General features: G+C 40.5%; 1 protein-coding gene across 13 annotated transcripts in view; it reads right to left on the bottom strand.

Annotated features, from left to right (window-relative positions):
* LOC109040542 (serine/threonine-protein kinase meng-po) overlaps window positions 1-20,768 on the bottom strand; it is a 162,597-nt gene that overhangs the window by 15,463 nt on the left and 126,366 nt on the right. For all 13 annotated transcript variants that reach the window (XM_072304934.1, XM_072304880.1, XM_072304885.1 and 10 more), the window contains 2 exons: window positions 10,774-10,988; window positions 2,866-3,176 (listed from right to left, as the gene is read on the bottom strand). In XM_072304934.1, the coding sequence (XP_072161035.1) occupies window positions 2,866-3,176; window positions 10,774-10,988 (526 nt within the window). The remainder of the gene's footprint in view (window positions 1-2,865; window positions 3,177-10,773; window positions 10,989-20,768) is intronic.

Here is a 20,768-nt window from a genome sequence, read left to right as displayed (position 1 = left end):
CTTTAGCTACGACCCTGAGATTTGTTTGTGCTTTTTTTTTCTAACTATGAGACAACTTCTTGACAAGTATTTCTGTTGAATTTCGCAATTTTTTTTTTTAACGTCCAAAACGGGACACCCTATTGTTCAAACGCGCTCAATGCCTGGGCGGCAGCCATTAGGGCCGCCATTTTGGCTTTTGGAGAACTTCCATCAGCTTATTTGGTTATTTGGACCTCATTTTTGGAATCTACGACCCAAAAAACCTAAACAGTGACACCTCATTCGACGATATTTGCCTCAACAAAATATTTCACTCCGCAACGGCAGCCCTTTTGGCCGCCATTTTGATTTTTTTGGGCTTCAATGGATCCGTAGTAAGTTTTTGACGTCATATGTGAAATCTACGACCCAAAGAACCCTACCAAGAACACCCTACTTGGCTTTTTTACATACCTTTCTCAGTTTTGACCCTATCTTGGAGATTTTGGCGGCCATCTTGGATTTGGGGCATCCCTTTGGGTCGGAGAGTATTTTGGACTTCAAATTCGGATTCTACGACCAAAATTACATAAGAATCGACCCCAATCATGACATCAAAATCAAATTCCATAATATTCACCCCCCGAGTCCCCATTTTGGCCGCCATCTTGATTTTGGGGGGTTAGACGCAAAATTGAGCTTGACAACATCGAAATTCTTTTTTTACGCATCAAAATGAAGAGATTAAGATATTTTCCACACTTGCTTCACTTACCGTTCCACGGGAAGCTTTTTTTGAACATAAGAACCCGGACTAGGACTTCAATTTCTTTTGAAGACTAAGAGATTCCTTCCAACTTCCTTGTTTTTTTTTCTTAGTCTGCAGAAATTCCTCAAAAATTTTAAGAAATGGTGCGTTATCTCTCAATTTCTTAATAGTAAAATAGCAGCAAAGATATGTGTGTCTGCAATTTCACTGTTGATAAGGTGGCCGCACGCCCATCTTTGGTGTTCGTACGCCCATCGCAGGTGTGCTCACGGCTACACCGGGATCCTATGCCCATTGCAGGTGTCCGCACGGCCATACCGCGACCGGGGTGTTCGCACAGTCATCTTTGTCCGTATGGCCTACTAGGTATCCGCGCGCCCAAGAATTTCTATCCTTGGGGTGTCCGTCGTTTTTACCAGTGGCACGAGTAGTTGTATCTTTCCGCCGTCATCACCGCACGTCCTAATCTTTACTTCATTTCCATTTTGTGTTTTTTTCTGCTTGTCTTCTTTGTAGTGGTGCTTCAAGGGCAACACAACCGAAGATAGGAGAAACGTATTCGAGCCTCGTTTTCTCACCTTTCCCCCGAATCTGAGGTACAACACATACGGGCTAAGGAGTCGGGTTACATGGTAGAACAAAACTTGTTTGATTCTACTCGACCCTTTAGAGGTCTCTTAAGCACTCCGAAGGGCGTCTGATAACTCGATTATTTTTTGCGACTATCCCTGGAAATCCCAAGTCTGATCAAATTCATCGGACTATCTCTTCGGGGGGGGGGGGGGGGGGGGTTTACATATGGCGGATGAGGTAGGAGGGAGCGGAGAGCGCCTGTATGTTACCGAAAAGGTGAACTTTTCAAAAAAGTATTTCTCACTTTCCATCAAAGCATAGAAATTATGTAGATAATATTTAAAAAATATATTAAAAAAATATTAGCCGTTTCTTGGGTAATGGGATAAAATGTCCAAAAATAAAAGTTCAAAGTACAAAAATGTCCAAAGTCAAAAAACTCTATATCTAAGGCATGGCAAAATATCTGGAATGTCAAATAGCAGTATTATGGCCAAAAACAAAAATGCCCAAACGTGACTCAATGGCAAAATGGTGTGCTTGGAAGCTTCCTACAGAAATATCTATGGGGATAATGAAGAAGCAGTGATACAGAGTTTTCCTACCTTTTTCTTGGTATAGTTAACCTGGTACGACCAATGGTATAAAAATTTAAAGATAAAGAAATAAATACGATATTTTACGATATCTTAGGGGGATATGTTCGAGTTAGCATCGAGCCGCAAGACGTAAGTGATGAGGAAGTATGAAAAATTAATAAGAACATCTAAATGGCAATATTAATTATGACTTATAGTAGGTAATACCGGACATTTGGGCATTTTTATTTGGGCCATTTTACCGCTACTGGACATTTCAGACACCCGGAAATTTTTTTGTTCGTGGAATTTTTTGGGACATTATGCCCTATCACCGGTTTCTTGTGTGTACGTTTGTGTCGATTTGCTTCCATTGATCCTTTATTCATTAACCAATCAAAAAAGTCATCGGAAATCCCCGGGAAATTGAAATGAAATTTTCCATTTGTAGGTCTTTTTAAAAAAGTAATGAAAATAATCGAGATCTATGTTCAGTACTCTCTCGCTGTAACGAATCGGCAAGAGACCGAGCGATTCCCTCGCAAAAGAGAGATTTTCGTTATTATGAGTGTTGTTATAGCGAGAAAATCGTTAAAGGGACCAGACGATTCCTTCGCGCGTTATAGCGAGAGAATACTGTATTTGAATACGGGTCAATTTGACCCGAAGTGGGACTTCGCGTACTTATATGCATAAAAGTCTTGGGCATCTGCTATAGGGGTTAATTTCTGCACATAAATTTCAACTCAAAATACTTTTTCATTGTTACAAAGAGTTACCATTGACGAAGATTTTTTTCCACCATACCTACATATTCTCTGGTACTTATTTATCTGGATGATACTATTTTCAATTTTAGGGAATAGAAGGCGGGGGGAGTAGGCTCCCATAACTATGATTTCGCCCATGATTGATACGACGTGACTTAGCGGAATCTAAAATTCCTTATGACCGAAAAATGCACTTAAGAGTAGGAAGTGTTACCACTTGATCTTTCAAAGGAGGATTTGGCGAGCCATCGGTCGTCGGTGTAGGCAGAGAGTTGTGCCAGTCGACTGGGCCGCTTTTCGGGGCGGGGCTCCAGGAACTTCCTAAGAAAGCGTTGGGCCTTCGAAGACAGGAGTTTGAAGAGTTTCGGCTGGCGGATTGGCATAAGCACACCATTGCTCCCATGCCAGAAAAGAAAACGGCTGTAGCGAGGGTCGTCTAGGGCCGCTTTCTGCCATGGCAAACACCCGGTCAGACATACGAACAGCACGATCGCAAACTGCCACACGTCGTGTGACGTATCCGCCCTGAAACAAAATGCATTTAAGGTCAATCTTAAAAGATGTGCCACTCATTGAGGGCCCTTCACTTCGGTTACATTCATAGTTGTCCTTTGGACTACTTCTTTCCAGAAGAAGACCAGCTTTATGTAGGTCTCAGCATAGCATCATAAAAATGGACAATTTTTACGAAACTTCTGTACAAGTCTACGTGGTAACTTTGAAAATAGATCCTTGCAAAAGATTCCGATGATTTGCCACTGAAAAATGCAAAATACAAAAAAATAGTTTCTCGTGAAGCATAAGCGTACCTATGTATGCATATTTATCCAAAAGTCCCTTACACCCCTTCTAGCTTTTTACTTGATTGAAATAAAGATTTGAGACTTGGGAGATATTCCTAGGTCAAAGCTATACTTTTTGCCCCCTTAAAATTTTAAAGGAGAGGTAGAATAATATAAACATAAAGTAATATAGTTAGTAATATTTAAGTGCTGACATAAAACAGCACTTAAATATATTGAAATAAATATTTGAAACTTGGGAGATATTCCTAGGTCAAAGCTATACTTTTCGCCCCCTTAAAATTTTCAGAGGGGGCCCCCTTGCGATGGGGGGCAAAGGACCCCAACTTTTTTTCAAATGGAAAGACCCCTCTCGTGGTACCACGTTCGAAAGAACGTAAAAAAAGAAAACTTTTCGCGTAAACCCGAAGTTAATATCTCAAACCATCTCAAAATGGCGGCCGGTTAAAGTTCAAGATGGCTGAAAATTGGCTCCTAGGTTTTTTACTTTCTCGCTCCCTTTGCGAGTAGAGGAAGTATTGTCATCTAAGAAAAAAAAACAGTTGAAATTTCATCATTCCTAGACGTTTTAAGGTCCGTGAAGTCAAAATAACCATCTTGAAAAAGTGTGTGTCCGTCCGTTTGGCGTCTCCCAAATCTGTGTACAACCGTATCTCAAAGTTTATCTGTTCCATTTCATTTAAAATGAGGCGTATGCAAAAACGACTTTTTTCGCCCCCCCCCCCCCTCACTAAAACTTATTCAAACGTCTCTATCAGTTATTCATATTGGAGCGCTTCATTCCCCAAATTTTCAGACCCCCAAAACATTTTGGGAGGCGCTAGGGGGGTGGAAGTCAAAATCTGTGAACCTCGATATGTTTCGAACGAAAAAAGATATTGAGGCCCGGTTTCGACGAAAGATCGTCTAAAATTGCATACTTTAAGATTCTAAAAGTCAAAATTCCAAAATTGTATTTTTAAGTTAACTTATGTGCTTTTTTTCAGTTTTTGAGGAAAAACAATTTCTTTTAAACACACTAAACTGAAAGACCACATTTTTGTGTTTGAACCAAAACCAGTTTTTTAAAATGTTCGTCTTTTTTCGAATCCAACGAGTGGTCATGTAAGCTGGGGAACCGAACGGTTTCGGAGTTATGAGCTATTGAAGTTTCCGCTCAACGCGCGCCAACCAATTTTCGCGCGCCAAAATATGGTTCCAAAGTCGATTTGGGTGTTAATGAATCAGACTTCATATCCAAACCGTGCAGAATACATTTTTAGGTATTCTTGGGGGGTCGCTGAGTTCAAAAATTACAGATACCAATTTTCCCTAGCTTTGCCTCAAAATTACCTCGGTAAGTTCAAAATTAGTTCAACATTGCGTTTTAAAGTCTCCCAAATCTCGGGCAGAGTTAAAAAAAATGGAATTTAAGGTGATTAAATTTGACAGTTTAAATTTCTTTTTTTAACTTTGCTCGAGATTTGGGGGACTTTAAAACGCAATTTTGAACTAATTTTGAACTTACCGAGGTAATTTTGACGCAAAGTTATGGAAAATTGGCTTATTTCGCAGAAAAATCGTATGACCTTTGAACTGACGTATTTGAGGGTCTGAACCCCCCCCCCCTTAAAATTAATTTTAAGTAATTCCTGTGATTTTTACTGAAAAGTGCGCACAATTTGGTAAAGAGGGTTATTCATATAGGCGAAAATGTACCCAGCCCGGAATGTACGAAACTTTGTGGGCTGATAGTACTAGTTGAGAGAGGCTAATCCCTAGCTCCGTTTTTGCAGGAACTCCAGGGAAATAGCGTTGCCATTTTTTAAAGTCGTAACCTGCTTCAAATATCCGTAACTTTTGCAGAAATGCAGTTACAGAGCTCGTATTTATACCAAAAGATGCAAAAAATTACGTTCTATCGACCAATGCCAAAGACTCCATTGTTGCCACATTTTGGCCATCGTTTTAATTTTTGTAATTATTTAAAATCACGTTACCGCCTAAAAAAGTGTTTGCGGTTGGTGGGGATTGAATAAAAACCTGTCGGAACTATTGTTCGTTTGATTCCGCATCCATCGATATACTATACTTTTCTGAGAGACTTAGGGAACACGAGTTATAGCGATTTGAAAATTCGGTAACACGCCCGATACCCCGATATTGACGCTCGTTTAGGTACGTTTCGCAACTCCGTGTTGAAGCAAAACGCCTAGACCAAACAAAATTCGAAAAGTCAGTTCATGTTTTGCGCTTTTTTGAAACTTTCACATGATTTTTAGGAATTTAAGTAGCGGCGGTGTTGCCGGTTTTCGATGAAAACCACCGCTGCGATCACAATTTAAAGTAGTACTCATTTAATCTTATCCAGCTACATTTGTTAACCTAAACTGACCATTTGCGACATGGTGTTGACAACATTGCCTAATTTCCGTCGGAATTCGCGTAGAGGCGGGGTTGTCAGTTTTCATGGAAACTGCCACCGCAATCACAAAAAAATGTATTACTTATTTAATCACGTTTAGCCTTATTCTGAAGTTGGAATTGTTTATTTATCGAATCGATGGTTCCTTCTACCTCTCTGCAACGGCAGTGGTGCCTGACAGTACCGAGATATCGATATTGTGTAGAGATCGAGAGCAATGGATCTAGGCCCCTCGCCAAAACTACTCATCGGACCGCTTGAGTGATTCGGTAGCTTTAAATTTCGATATCTCGTTACTGTCGGTCACCACTGCCGTTGCAGAGAGATAGAAGAAACCATCGATTCGATAAAGAAACAATTCCAACTTCAGAATAAGGCTGAACGTGTTCTTAGTTTTTAATGTTCTTTTTAATGATGTATCACGAGGTAGGGGTTACCATTTAAAAAAAATGGTTGCCCCCCCCCTCCCTGAGGGAGGGGCAAAAATTTTGACCCCCCCTAAAAGATGGTCTCCTTTGTGATAGAAACATTCTCAAAGTTTCATTTATCTACCTTCAACCGTTCAAAATTTACCAGGGGTCGGGGGTACGGACTTTTGGGACACCCTGTATAATCAACCGTCGTCTTTGGGCCCAACTTCAAAATCGAACTTCTCCAACTTTTTAGCCCGAAATAGCTGAAAATCCATGTTTTTCGCGGTTCTACCTCAGATTTCGACCTATGCCCAAAGGTAAAAGGTGATGAGCTTCGAATATGGTGTCAAGGACACCTAGACGCTAACTTAACATACGTACTTAAATATGATCAACCGTCGCCTTTGGGCACAACTTCGAAATCGAACTTTACCAACGTTTTAGCCCGAAATAGTCGAAAATTCCCGTTTGTCCCACGTTCTATTCAGGTTCTGGACTGAACCCAGATTTTGCCTTCGAATATAGAAAATGGATTCATACAGTCTTACTATATTGACGGTCACAAGTCACTTGAATGACTGTTAAAAAATGGGTTATATACTATTTCACGTATAGTTAAACTTGTCAACTCCAGATTCTGAAATCAGAGGTGGAACCCTGAAAAACATGGACTTTCAGCTATTTCGGGCTAAAACGCTGGAAAAGTTAGATTTTTAAGTTGGGCTCAAAGGCGACGGTTGATCATATTCAAGTATGTTACGTGTCTAGTTGTCCTTGACACCATTTTCGAAGCTCATTGCTTGTCACCTTTAGGCCCATTTCAAAATCTTAGGTAGAACCACGAAAAACGCGAAATTTCAGCTATTTTCGGCTCCGGAGCCATGATTAGGCCCCTGTTTCGCAGCCAAAAAACGTGAGTATCGGCAAAACTCGTTTATTTCTGTCAAATATGCACCGTCAACTACCAAGTATCCAAACATTTCTCAATTCCGTGGAAGGGCCGATTGCGGCCCAAATCGGAACCCCTCCTTTCCCCTGGGAATGGACACGATATCACATGTGCTCCCTTGAGGAATATCCAGGAAAGCCCCTATGCTCCCAAGGGAATGACAGAGGATCCCTTCTGCTCCCAAAAAAGGAATGAACATGGGGTCATTTGTGCACCCATGGGAGTCTGCGGATCTTCAGACCCGCGCGTCCCACAGCTTTGAGGTTTGGTTCGCGGACTTCCGGTTTCTCGATCGTTTTTTTATTGTATTTATTTTTAAGCTATTTTTTTATGTATTGATTTTTTTATTGATTGATTTATTTTCGTAATTTTTTTCAGGTGCGTTAAAGCCAAAAGATGCTTTGGAGCCGAATAAATTCGATATACTACTACCATTTTATTTAAATAATTTAAAATATTTTATTTTTTTATTAAAACACATTTCAATCGACTTATTAATTGTTTATTTTAATCTACTTTATTTTATTTAATTAATTTATTTAATATAATCTATTTTATTTATTTATTCGTTTTTTCATTTTATTCAATTTCATTTATTTATTTTTCTTTGATTTAATAACTGTACATATTTCTTTTTTATTTGACTCATGTGTTATTCACAAACAAGAAAACCAATTTGTGTTATGTTACCGTGGCATGTTTCAGACATGAAAGGAATTCTTAGCTATTATGCAAATCTCCGCACCGCGATCATTCCCAAGCGGTCTTCCGTCGATCTAATTGTAAGTACTAACTACGCTCGACGTTGCTTAACCCCCGTGATCGCCCGATTGCCACTGTCGCGGAGCTCCGGAGGCTCGCATGTTCATCGAAGGTAATTTAGCAAGCATAAACGTCCCCAGCGCCGCGGCGATTCCATGATGGAAAGCAACAATTTTCTTGGAAATTTCTACATTACGCAGTTTCAAAGAAACAGAAATAATAAAAAGCAGATCAATGTTTGGAAAGAAAGAAGTGAATAACACATGAGTCAAATAAAAAAGAAATATGTACAGTTATTAAATCAAAGAAAAATAAATAAATGAAATTGAATAAAATGAAAAAACGAATAAATAAATAAAATAGATTATATTAAATAAATTAATTAAATAAAATAAAGTAGATTAAAATAAACAATTAATAAGTCGATTGAAATGTGTTTTAATAAAAAAATAAAATATTTTAAATTATTTAAATAAAATGGTAGTAGTATATCGAATTTATTCGGCTCCAAAGCATCTTTTGGCTTTAACGCACCTGAAAAAAATTACGAAAATAAATCAATCAATAAAAAAATCAATACATAAAAAAATAGCTTAAAAATAAATACAATAAAAAAAACGATCGAGAAACCGGAAGTCCGCGAACCAAACCTCAAAGCTGTGGGACGCGCGGGTCTGAAGATCCGCAGACTCCCATGGGTGCACAAATGACCCCATGTTCATTCCTTTTTTGGGAGCAGAAGGGATCCTCTGTCATTCCCTTGGGAGCATAGGGGCTTTCCTGGATATTCCTCAAGGGAGCACATGTGATATCGTGTCCATTCCCAGGGGAAAGGAGGGGTTCCGATTTGGGCCGCAATCGGCCCTTCCACGGAATTGAGAAATGTTTGGATACTTGGTAGTTGACGGTGCATATTTGACAGAAATAAACGAGTTTTGCCGATACTCACGTTTTTTGGCTGCGAAACAGGGGCCTAATCATGGCTCCGGAGCCGAAAATAGCTGAAATTTCGCGTTTTTCGTGGTTCTACCTAAGATTTTGAAATGGGCCTAAAGGTGACAAGCAATGAGCTTCGAAAATGGTGTCAAGGACAACTAGACACGTAACATACTTGAATATGATCAACCGTCGCCTTTGAGCCCAACTTAAAAATCTAACTTTTCCAGCGTTTTAGCCCGAAATAGCTGAAAGTCCATGTTTTTCAGGGTTCCACCTCTGATTTCAGAATCTGGAGTTGACAAGTTTAACTATACGTGAAATAGTATAAAACCCATTTTTTAACAGTCATTCAAGTGACTTGTATGGGAAGCGTTGCTAGTCTGATTTTATACATATTAGAGCGTAAAAAGGGAGAAAATATCGATAATTGAAGAGTTTACTATCGAAAGATTTGGATTGACATGTAAAAGTTCGTCTTTTTTTACCATTTTTAACCTTTTTTTGCCTATTTGAATTTTTTTAGGCCCTTAACCGTTCGAGTTCCATTGGAAAAAGTATATCAACCAAAAGTATATATCCTAAGCTTGAAGTAAAAAAAAAATCGAAAATCTGAGAGACAGTTTTTTAGAGAATTCAGTTTGAACATTGAATGGCGAAAAAATCGTAAATTTTAAAAAACCCTAAATTACGGCCATTAGAATAATTTTTAGCTTAATTTCGATGGCATACTCAGAATCTACATGAAAAATTGGTTTAGAAACATCCTTACAAAGTATGATGAATAGAGTCTCGGTATGGAGAGTCAAAGAGAGGGTAGTCGAGAAAATGAGAATCGCTAAAACGGGCGTTTTTGAATATCGCTAAAATTCACCCCAACTTTGGGGGTCGATATCTCGCGAACGGGGTGTCAGATGGGAAAACCCTTCAAATTGATTTCTTATAATGATGTAAAGACCCCGTATACCAATTTTCAGCCAAATCGGAGGGGGTCGGGTTCCGAGCCTGGCACAGTTGAAGTCAGAGACAAGAGACCCTCCACTGGCCTCCTAGCGACAGGTGGAAGCTTTTACTTTCGGGGTTTCAACAATTCCTTATGGACAATTATGAGCGAGCAACAGTCATCACCATATTTTCGGCTGTTGACTTACCTACATGGTCGATGATGAGCTTCGGATGACGTCATAAGCCAAACAACTTTCCCAAACGTCGGCCATTTTCGGCTTGTTTGCAAAACGAAACTGCCAACACGTTCTTGAACATCAACCATGTAGGTAAGTCAACAGTAGAATGCTGAAGTCCCGAAAGTAAAAGCTTCCACCATAGCCAAGTTACTAGTGGAGGGTCTCTTGTCTCTGGTTGAAGTGAATGACCCTAAGGCTAACCTCACTTCTACGTCACTCTCCGGTAATCTCCCACCTCATGCTAGAGATCAGAGAGTTGAAGAGCTATTGGGAGACTGACGTAGCGTAACGTAGCAGGTCTCCGGATAATTAATTCCTTCAAAGTTCAAAAACGGTTGCTTACGTCTCCGGGTAACTCCGGAGACTTTAACACCGCACCTGTAATCAACGGATGCCTGCAGATGACGTCATTGGCTGGGAGTGACCGGAAGTAGCCGAGTATAGCAGAGTGGAGTCCGAAAGCAACAGGTGATTGATGTTGGAAAGGGAGGGAAAGGGGGAGGGGAAAGGGGGAGGAAAGGGTCGAGAAGAAGGGGAAGCCGGCCATTTGTGAAACCGGTAAGTTCCCCAGAACATTTTACAGAGCTTCATGCGTTTTAGTCTAAAAAATGAGAAGAAATTCATCAAGCTTATAAAAGCTGAGCTGGGTGGTTACTTACTCGTAAACTTACTTGTAAGTTTGATCTACATCAGTCAGTAAAACCTCTGGAGGGCAGTATGGAATCCATTCGTTTCTTCGTCGAACGGAGGCGCCGAATCTTCGGGTCTCGCCGAAATCACATAATTTGATCCTGGAGAAGTCCGACTTGAAAACAAGCACGTTATCTAGCTTAACATCCCTATGCACCAAATTTCTGGCGTGCAAATGATCTATTGCTGCCGCTAACTAAAACAATAAAATTAGGTACAAGTCATAAGTATGTGTAATTATATAACAAATCACTAAAAATCAGAAGTAGGTAAATAACTTCCATTATATGTGTCTTTCTCGATTTCAATTGTTGTTTAAACAGGGCTGGTCTTAGGGTTTGAGGTACCCTTTGCGAGACACCCAAATAGCGCCCCCTAACCACCAGGAGGCTACGCAGAAGTTAAGTGGGGGGGTCCGGGGGGCCACCCCCGGAATTCTTTTGAAGTTTTAACCCTATTTGGACATATTTTAAGTCTTCCATGACGGACATTTTTGAAAATACTAACCAAATGAGAACGATGTTTTTCATTGAAAACTCTGCATTAAAAGAGATCTAGATCTTTGACGAAGGTTATATTCCACTATCCAGAATTTCGAGGAGGGGTGCAGATGATTGTATCTTCAATTCTGGGGGGCAGGTCCCGTCCTCCTTCCTTCGCCCATGCTCCCCGATGGTGGGTTAGGAAAGAAAATAACTTCAATGCAAGAACGAAATTTTGTCGGCCAAGAATAATGTAGAACATATCTACTTGAATGTAAATGCGCGAGACGTCATATCCAATCCAAGAGCTGACTTTGCAGGCGTTTTCATCTACGTGGAGAGGACCGTACCGTATAACACCGACGATGTTTTTTTTTTCGCCCAAATCCAGAGGGAGCTTTTACTTAGAGCGGGAGCTTCTACACATGACGTTGTTGGATGGTTTCACGATAACCGGAATAGTTTTGTCGCCGTAACAGACACCACATTTTTCGGTCATTTTTTTAGTAGTAATAATAATCACTAGAATTTTTTTGCATTAGGTAATCTACACAGGGTTAAGTGTTATAACGCTTTTCAAAGATTTACCGCTCTACTTTTCAATAATTTTAATATATAAATGGCCGAAAATGTGCTGCCTGTTACGCTGACTTTTTACCGCGTATAAGACACAGGCCCGCCACAAGGGGGGGGGGGGATACTGGGTCTCTGGTACCGGGGCCCGTGCCCTGAAGGGGCCCGCGCCGCCGGTGACAAACCACTACGAATTCACGTATTACCCTTGTCTCGTAAGAGAAAGTGAAGAATTTACCCTAAAAATTTCGTAAAAGGTGAATAACTTTTCAAAAACACGCTGGGACATACTTTCGAATTTTTCTCATTTCTTTTAAGATTTATAATTTAGTAGGATTTCTATCCATTTTCAAGATTTTTAGTATAGAATGATATTTTTAGTATAAATGCGTTTCATTTTCTTCCGTCTGCTAACTCCCTTAACCTCACTATCAATCAGATGAACCATAGAATTAACACTAACGAAATTTTCACAATCTGTAATACTCAACAGCCTGAAGATGCGCACCACTCCCACATAGCACATAATCTTATGTCAATACTGATACATATTGTTGGATGTTGACATGATATCACCAACACTAATGCAGTATGATATTAAGATTGTCGGTTAAAAGGTATACCGCGTCAGCATGAATATAACACTGATACCTTCAATATATCAAACAACAGTATTGAGTCAATGCTGACGAGGTAAAAAAAAAAAAAATAACACGAAAAGAAATTAACACGAAAAAATGAAAAGAAAATATAGGAAGAAAAAGAAGCCTAAGAAAACACGGTGTTAAACAAAGTTATGATGAAAGTCGAGCCGCGCACTGATGCTATAACAGCCTTAACAGACGTGCTTTGACCCTACTCTCCATCTGTTCCCTGTGGCACAGCGGCTAAGTGCTGGGCTACGGCGCGCGCGGTCCGTATTCAAATCCACCCGAGGGCGTCCGGGTATTTTACGCTACTAAACGTCGCAGGACATCAAGTAAGTGGTTTATAATATTCAATACTTGTATACTTGTGTAATTCATGTTTTAAATGTAATACATGTGCAGTACTATGAAAATGACGGTCATCGTCTGAACTTTCATATCTACTTGACAGAGTGCGCTGAGTGCACAGACGGGCATACAGAAGCAAGTAGTGCCGTTAATCGTTGATAGGGCGCATGGTATTAATAGGTAAAAATTCCGATTAAATATTTTTAAAATATTTTCAAAATAATTTCGGTAAAATATTTTTAAAATATTTAAATGAAGGGAACATCAAAATATTGTGACAATATTTTGAAAATATTTCTGTGCTATCTGGGAAAGCTATGTTTCTTTATGTGCAATTTTGTAACCTCAGCTTTTAAAAAGCTGGTGCTGTAAAATGGCACCCGGAGAAATGCTGCTTTTCCTTCTAAGCTGGAAATAAGAGTAAAAATTTTGAAATACCGCAATGCGGTTTTGTATTTTTGCGCCCAGGCCATTTAGGTACCTATGCTTTCTTGGAGTAACATCAAGGTTACTGCAATATTACATCAATATTACGAAGAACATACTAGTATTGCATACATATTGTCAGTGTCCTGCAGTGTTCTGATGACCTTGTCATAACCCTGATTTCCGTATGAAATCAACCTTTTCGGCCAATACTGTAACAATATTTTGACAGCTCCAAATCAGTAACTAATAAATACTGGCATAGTCTTGATATAATATTAAATCAGGATACATCAGCATTATATAAATACTGACACTACTGACGTGTCAGTACTATTGTAGTATTATATCAATATTCCGTGCTATGTGGGTATTCTTTGTTTGCCCCATTTACCATAACACTCGAAAATATTATTTACACTGCTACCTTAACAAAGACATAAACCTACTTCTCAGTAAAGACTCAAACGAGCAACAGCTTACAGATATTTATAATTATTTTGCGACAATTCTGAGTAGGTATAAGATCGTTCATAATAAATGAATAATTGAACTAAGAAACAAAGTTTGCCTATAATGAACGCTGCTATTTCATGTACATAACCGTAAACCCAGCAAATCTTAGAGATAAGGTGTAGCATTATAAAGTAATCTCATGTTTGTAAATGATCTCCCAACCTACCCCCTTTGTTAAATCCTCCCCAGGATAAAAAATAAAGTATTCTATCTATCTATCTATCTATCATTTTCTTCCGTCGTCGGATGCTGAGAGTCTCCAGTCTGGGCATCCTAGACTTCAATGGCTCAACTCCCTTGCCATAGACGTACGAAAGGAGAGTCCTGGGTGACCTGGCCCCCTCTCCTCCTAGAATTGAAAATAGTATCATCTGCCCCCCCCCCCCCCAAAAAAAAAAAAAAATTCAGATGTTTCGAATGCAACAATTCGGAAGTATTTTGGGCTGAAAGTAAATAAAAAAATGGAAAATCTCCATCATGGGACCTTCAAAGTGCGTTCAAATAGATTTAAAATTTAAAAAATTTCCCAGGGGAGGCCCCTCGGACCCCCCCCCCCCCTGTGGTGGGGGCCCGAGCCTTAAAATTGGTACTAGGGCCCGAGATGGAATGTGGCGGGCCTGATAAGACAGCACATTTTCGGAATTTACATAATATACAGGGTTATTCAAAAGTTACGCACCACTGGCCATAACTTTAGTTCTAATTATGATATCGATTTGCGGTTTGTGGCGTCCTCCCTCATATCGAGGGGGAAACTTTTTGAGGTACTTTTCAGTTCTTCACCCCCCCAGGGGGAGGGGGGCGGGGGCAACTCAAAAATTTCAAATGGCAACCCCCATCATGTGATACATCGTTGGAAAGAGCATGAGAAAAGAAAATTTTTGGCGCAAACCGGAAGTCAATCTGACCCCCCTGTCAAAAGTTAGGGGGGTCCAAAGGTTATTTAGGGGGTCCGTACCTTCATTTTTTAGAGTAGCTTCGGCGGCTCTTGGACATACCGTTTCTCTTTTCAAAGAGTCCTCGAATACTCCAAGTCTGATACCGAAGTCTTCATATTGCCCCCGGGCCACCACAGCCCCCCCGTAGGGGGGGATGGGCCTGTTACAATGAAACATTGCATTAAAATGCGAAAAGTCACAGAAGAGCTTCAAACTTAGCATCAAATCCGAGTGGAACTTCTTGCCAATGTTAACGCAAACGCAGCCTGCGACTTTAAAGTGAGTTTTCAAAACTCTTAGCCCCCTGCCCCCCTCATTTTTGGTTGCAGAGCGGGTAAAAACCGGGAAATTCACTACAAATAATGCCCGAAACTAATGTCCAACTTGAGGAGGACCCTTGAAACGTTGCGATCAGTCGGAGCATTGAAATACAAGGACTGCCACCCCTTAAAGTACGGAAACATCCAAAACACCCCCGCTGCCCCCCTCATTTTTCGTTGCGGAGCGGGTAAAAACCGGGAAAATCGCCAGAAATGATGCCCGGTTCTTACCAGCTCTGCAACGAAAAAAGAGGGGGGCAGCGGGGGTTTTATGGATGTTTCCGTCCTTAAAGTGGGCGGCAGTTCCTGTGTTGCAGTTCTCCGACTGAGCGCAACGTTTCAAGGGTTCTCGTCAAGTTCTACAGTGGTTTCGGGCATCATTTCTGGCGATTTTCCCGGTTTTTACCCGCTCCGCAACGAAAAATGAGGGGGGCAGCGGGGGTGTTTTGGATGTTTCCGTACTTTAAGGGGGTGGCAGTCCTTGTATTTCAATGCTCCGACTGATCGCAACGTTTCAAGGGTCCTCCTCAAGTTGGACATTAGTTTCGGGCATTATTTGTAGTGAATTTCCCGGTTTTTACCCGCTCTGCAACCAAAAATGAGGGGGGCAGGGGGCTAAGAGTTTTGAAAACTCACTTTAAAGTCGCAGGCTGCGTTTGCGTTAACATTGGCAAGAAGTTCCACTCGGATTTGATGCTAAGTTTGAAGCTCTTCTGTGACTTTTCGCATTTTAATGCAATGTTTCATTGTAACAGGCCCATCCCCCCCTACGGGGGGGCTGTGGTGGCCCGGGGGCAATATGAAGACTTCGGTATCAGACTTGGAGTATTCGAGGACTCTTTGAAAAGAGAAACGGTATGTCCAAGAGCCGCCGAAGCTACTCTAAAAAATGAAGGTACGGACCCCCTAAATAACCTTTGGACCCCCCTAACTTTTGACAGGGGGGTCAGATCGACTTCCGGTTTGCGCCAAAAATTTTCTTTTTTCATGCTCTTTCTAACGATGTATCACATGATGGGGGTTGCCATTTGAAATTTTTGAGTTGCCCCCCGCCCCCCCTCCCCCTGGGGGGGTGAAGAACTGAAAAGTACCTCAAAAAGTTTCCCCCTCGATATGAGGGAGGAAGCCACAAACCGCAAAACGATATCATAATTAGAACTAAAGTTATGGCTAGTGGTGCGTAACTTTTGAATAACCCTGTATATTAATTGAGAAGTAGAGCAATAATTAATTAGAAATCGTTATAATGCAACCCCTTGAAGATTAATGCGAAAAAACTCGAGTGATTAGGTATCATTTCCACTAAAAATATGACCGGAAAATGTGTTGTCTGTTGCGGCGACAAAACTATTCCAGTTATATCGTGAAACCACCCTGTTGGTCATTTTATCGTTCCTCATTATTATGCTATTTGCACAAATTGCGTCCTTACTTTGAGAGGGCGCGGCTGGAGGGCTTCACTGCGGCTGTTTTTGGCTTAAAAAGACGAAGTTCCAACAGTGCCTAAATTAAACATTTTATTGCATTCCAAACACGTGAACAGAAGATTGGAAAAAACCAGAACGCACTCTAATTTTCGGAGGCGCCGCGCCGCGCCGTAAGAACTACGCTGCCCTTCTTCCACCGTTGGTAAGAAAAATGCTAACAATGGACAGAAAATTCATTTAATTGACACATTCGAAAAAAGGATGAAATAGAGTGCGCCCGCCGATGTTTCCGAGACATTGTAAGGAGGTTTCTGACCTTCTAGCCCTGGCAAAATGAAGTATTAGAAGTAGGTAAGCAAAACTTTCATCGCATTCACAAAATAAAGAAAAGAAAAAAAGCGCCCACGGCACTGATAGAAGAGGGTTGTGCGCCGAAGGTGCCCCTTTTGAAGATGCACTTTGATCGTAACAAATCAACAATACTGTTGTGGGGGAATCTTGCACAAATGAAGAACACAATGAATATATGAACAATGAACAATGAATATATATATATATATATATATATATATATTTAATCTCTCAAGCAACACTCACAGGGGCCGACCGGATCATAATCTGGGAATCTATTCCTCGAGACTGATCTATCTCTATAACTAATACACACACTCACGGGGCTGACCGGACCATCTGGGAATCTATTCCTCGAGACTGATCTCGCCCATGTGATCACCGAATCTTTTTATGTCAAAACGTGTGCACTTCCGCGACACTGAAACTTCACGTTTAGACATAAACAAGCGCTAACTTCCGACGGACCTATCTCTATCGCTGGCCATGGAAATTCGTGAATTCTCACGAAAAGCCATGACGCAAAGCACGCCTCATCTATGGAGCCGAATGCGGGGAACTTAAGCCTGTAAAGACTTAAGCGTTCCCACAACAATACATAACCCAAAAATGTTATAGCATTAAAAAAGTGAGGGGTGGGAAGGGGGGATCTAGAGCGCGCGCGCCTTCGGTGCTCTGTAATGCTTCCAAGGCGCCCTCGGCGCCCCTTGCGGCCGCACGGCTCGCTTTACCCAAAGAACGGGCCTGTTTAAAATATATACCTACCACCCATGTGCACAAGTATGGCTAAAGTCGGCAAATAAGTACCTACGTCGCAACATTTCATAATCTCCGATTTTGCGTTTTATCATTTCAAATGAAAATAAATTAAAATATCGCATTGAGATATCCTGCGAATAATTTTAAATGAGTGCTTAAGGTGATTCCATGCGATCTAGTGATGAGTTCCCCACTATCCTGCGCTGTTTTGCGGTTTGTGTCTTTGAAAAGCAATGATCATCGTTACGTACAAGTTAACACAAGAAACTGATCCATAACGTGTAGCAGCGTTAATACTGAGTATAATGACATCAAATTTGTTAAGATTTATTGTAAATTTATACCTGAAACTACGATAGGTAACGAACGTCGTCCATTGGCTTAATGTGTGTCAGTGAGAAATACGAAAAAAAGGGCTTAACCCGGAACAAATTACATAACAATTTTTTCCTGTGTAAACGTCACCAGTAGGTCCTCCTGAATAACATACAAAAGTTTACCACGGTCCGACCCTGGATCACCCCCCAAAATGACGAAAATTCAAAATGGCGGCCATAATAAGGGCCTATGTGGAATTTCGGTATTTTAAAATGTTCCTAGAGTGTCATGTGAGGTATCGTTTCCTATGTAATTTTGGTCGCAGATTTCATTTCTGAAGTCTGAAAAGTCCTTAGGTCAAAGAAGGTGACCCAAAATCCAAGACTGCGGCCAAATTCGAAAGGCAAGAGGGTCATTTTTCAACTTACACGTGATTGGGCAAGTGAGGTGTCGTTTCCTATGTAATTTTGGTCGTGCATTTCATTAATAATTTCGAAACAGCTCCCCGATACCAAAGGGGGTGCTCTAAATCCAAGATGGCGGCTAAATTTGAAAGGCAGGAGGGTGAAGTTTTTAGATTTTTACGTGAAAAATGCGAGTGAGGTGTACCAATTCTTATGAAATTTTGGTTGTAAATTTCATGTCTCAAGTCAAAACAGCCCTCCCGCTTACAGAAAGTGCCCAAAATCCAAGATTGTGGCTAAATTTGAAAGGCGGATGGGTGCATTTTTGAAAAGAAATTCACCAAACAAGGCAAGGAAGGTGACTAGATACCTATTCCGTGTATTTTTAATCAAGAAGTCTGAAATAAATGTGAAAGATGAGTTTTACTCAAAAATGAGACGTGTCGTGCAAGATAGTGACCATCGTGCCTGCTCACAGTATGAAAAGAATAATAGGAGTACCTAATGAGTTAAATTTGCTCATTTTTAAGTTCATCAATTCTCAATCAAGATGAGGACATGGAACGTGACGGATCTACTTTAGTCAAAATAGGAGAATATCTGAAAGAGCGTGCTGATTCAAATCCTGTGTCAGGCTTATCAGGACTGTCCGCCTCGGTTTTCTCCGAGTTTTTACAGTTGGAATCAGAGTCTTCACAACTTCTGCTCCTGCGGAAGTCCGGGCATGATCTTACAAGTACACCGCATGGTGTCAAACCCTTTCTTAAAATTACACCTGAAGATTTAATGGAGCAGCGATTCCGGAGCTGGAGGCAAGTTAGTAGAAAATTGAATGAAGCTTGTTGCTTTCATTCATTCATCCCCATTGACAAGCATCTGGATCAGCTTATTCCTCATCAATTGGTTTCGAAAGTAGTTCCTAAATTAATGGTGCTTCGTGGCTGATATAATGTCAGAATTAATTTCTCTACAATTGTGACGAAGATTTTGGAAGCTGCAAATTCTTCCTTGAAAACCTGATGACATACGTCTTTGAAAGTCTCATTTTTTTGGCACTATAGAGAGGTATTGTCATACATCTTTTTCAGCTTTCCAGTTGCTTTTCTGATTCCGTGCATGTGAGAGGTCAATTAAGTCGCAACCAGTAAACTCATTCAAGAACAGGAGCTGCTTACATAAACGTTGACTAAATCTGTGACGGATGTAAGGGATGTTGTGAGCGATAGTTTTGGATTTAGCGTTTAATATCACTTCTAAAGAGCAAAGAAAAATTGACGCCTTGTGATCGATTTAACAAAAAAACAAATCAGTTCGGATCCTCTCCTATCACAATGATGCTGGTGTTGGTGCTTATGCAAGCTGCAGCACCCTACTCAACGATATCAAGATCTGCATTCTTTCGCATGTCCCACCTTACTCCATAGATTAGAAGAATATGTGCCGAATATGGATAAGTCGCTTTTAATTAAGCCCATGCTATGTCCAGTAATAGGAAATGGGCGAATAAAAACCGTATAAATCCTCTTGCAGAGATTGTCAAGGAATGCTGAAGATGTAAAGGAATTGGGAACGAGTATGTTTTGCCTTTTGCTACTTTTATAGAGCGAACCCGCGTTTTTGAGGTAAAATTTCCTTCGAAAGTACTATTTTTCGTTTTGTTTTATCAAATAAAATTAAAAAACCTAATTGAGGTTCATGGACCAAAAATACAAGGAATATCTAGTCACCTTCTTTGCCTTGTTTGGTGAATTTTTTTTCAAAAATGCACCCATCCGCCTTTCAAATTTAGCCACAATCTTGGATTTTGGGCACTTTCTATAAGCGGGAGGGCTGTTTTGACTTGAGACATGAAATTTATAACCAAAATTTCATAAGAATTGGTACACCTCACTCGCATTTTTCACGTAAAAATCTAAAAACTTCACCCTCCTGCCTTTCAAAGAGGCGGGTTACCTATTCATATAGGCGAAAAATGTACCCAGCCCGGAATGTACGAAACTTTGTAGGCTGATAGTACTAGTTGAGAGAGGCTTATCCCTAGCTCCGTTTTTGCAGGAACCCCAGGGAAACAGCGTTGCCATTTTTTAAAGTCGTAACCTTCAAGCATCCATAAAACTTTCGCAAAAATGCAGTTACAGAGCTCGTATTTATACCAAAAAACGCAAAAAATTACGTTCTATCGACTTATGCCAAAGAAATTTTAATTTGACTCCACTGTTGCCACGTTTCGGTCATTTTTTTAATTTTCGTAATTATTTAAAATCACGTTTACCGCCTAAAAAAATGTTTGCGGTTGGTGGGGATTGAATAAAAACCTGTCGGAACTATTGTTCGTTCGATTTCGCATCCATTGATATATTATACTTTTCTAAGAGACTTAGGGAACACGAGTTATAGCGATTTGAAAATTCGGCAACGCCCGACGCCCGATGTTGACGCTCGTTTCGGTACGTTTCGCGACTCCGTG

Source organism: Bemisia tabaci, chromosome 1, assembly GCF_918797505.1.
Source record: "Bemisia tabaci chromosome 1, PGI_BMITA_v3".
NCBI lineage: Eukaryota > Metazoa > Arthropoda > Insecta > Hemiptera > Aleyrodidae > Bemisia > Bemisia tabaci.
Note: the sequence above shows the minus strand (reverse complement) of the source record. Positions and strands in the feature narration are given on the sequence as shown.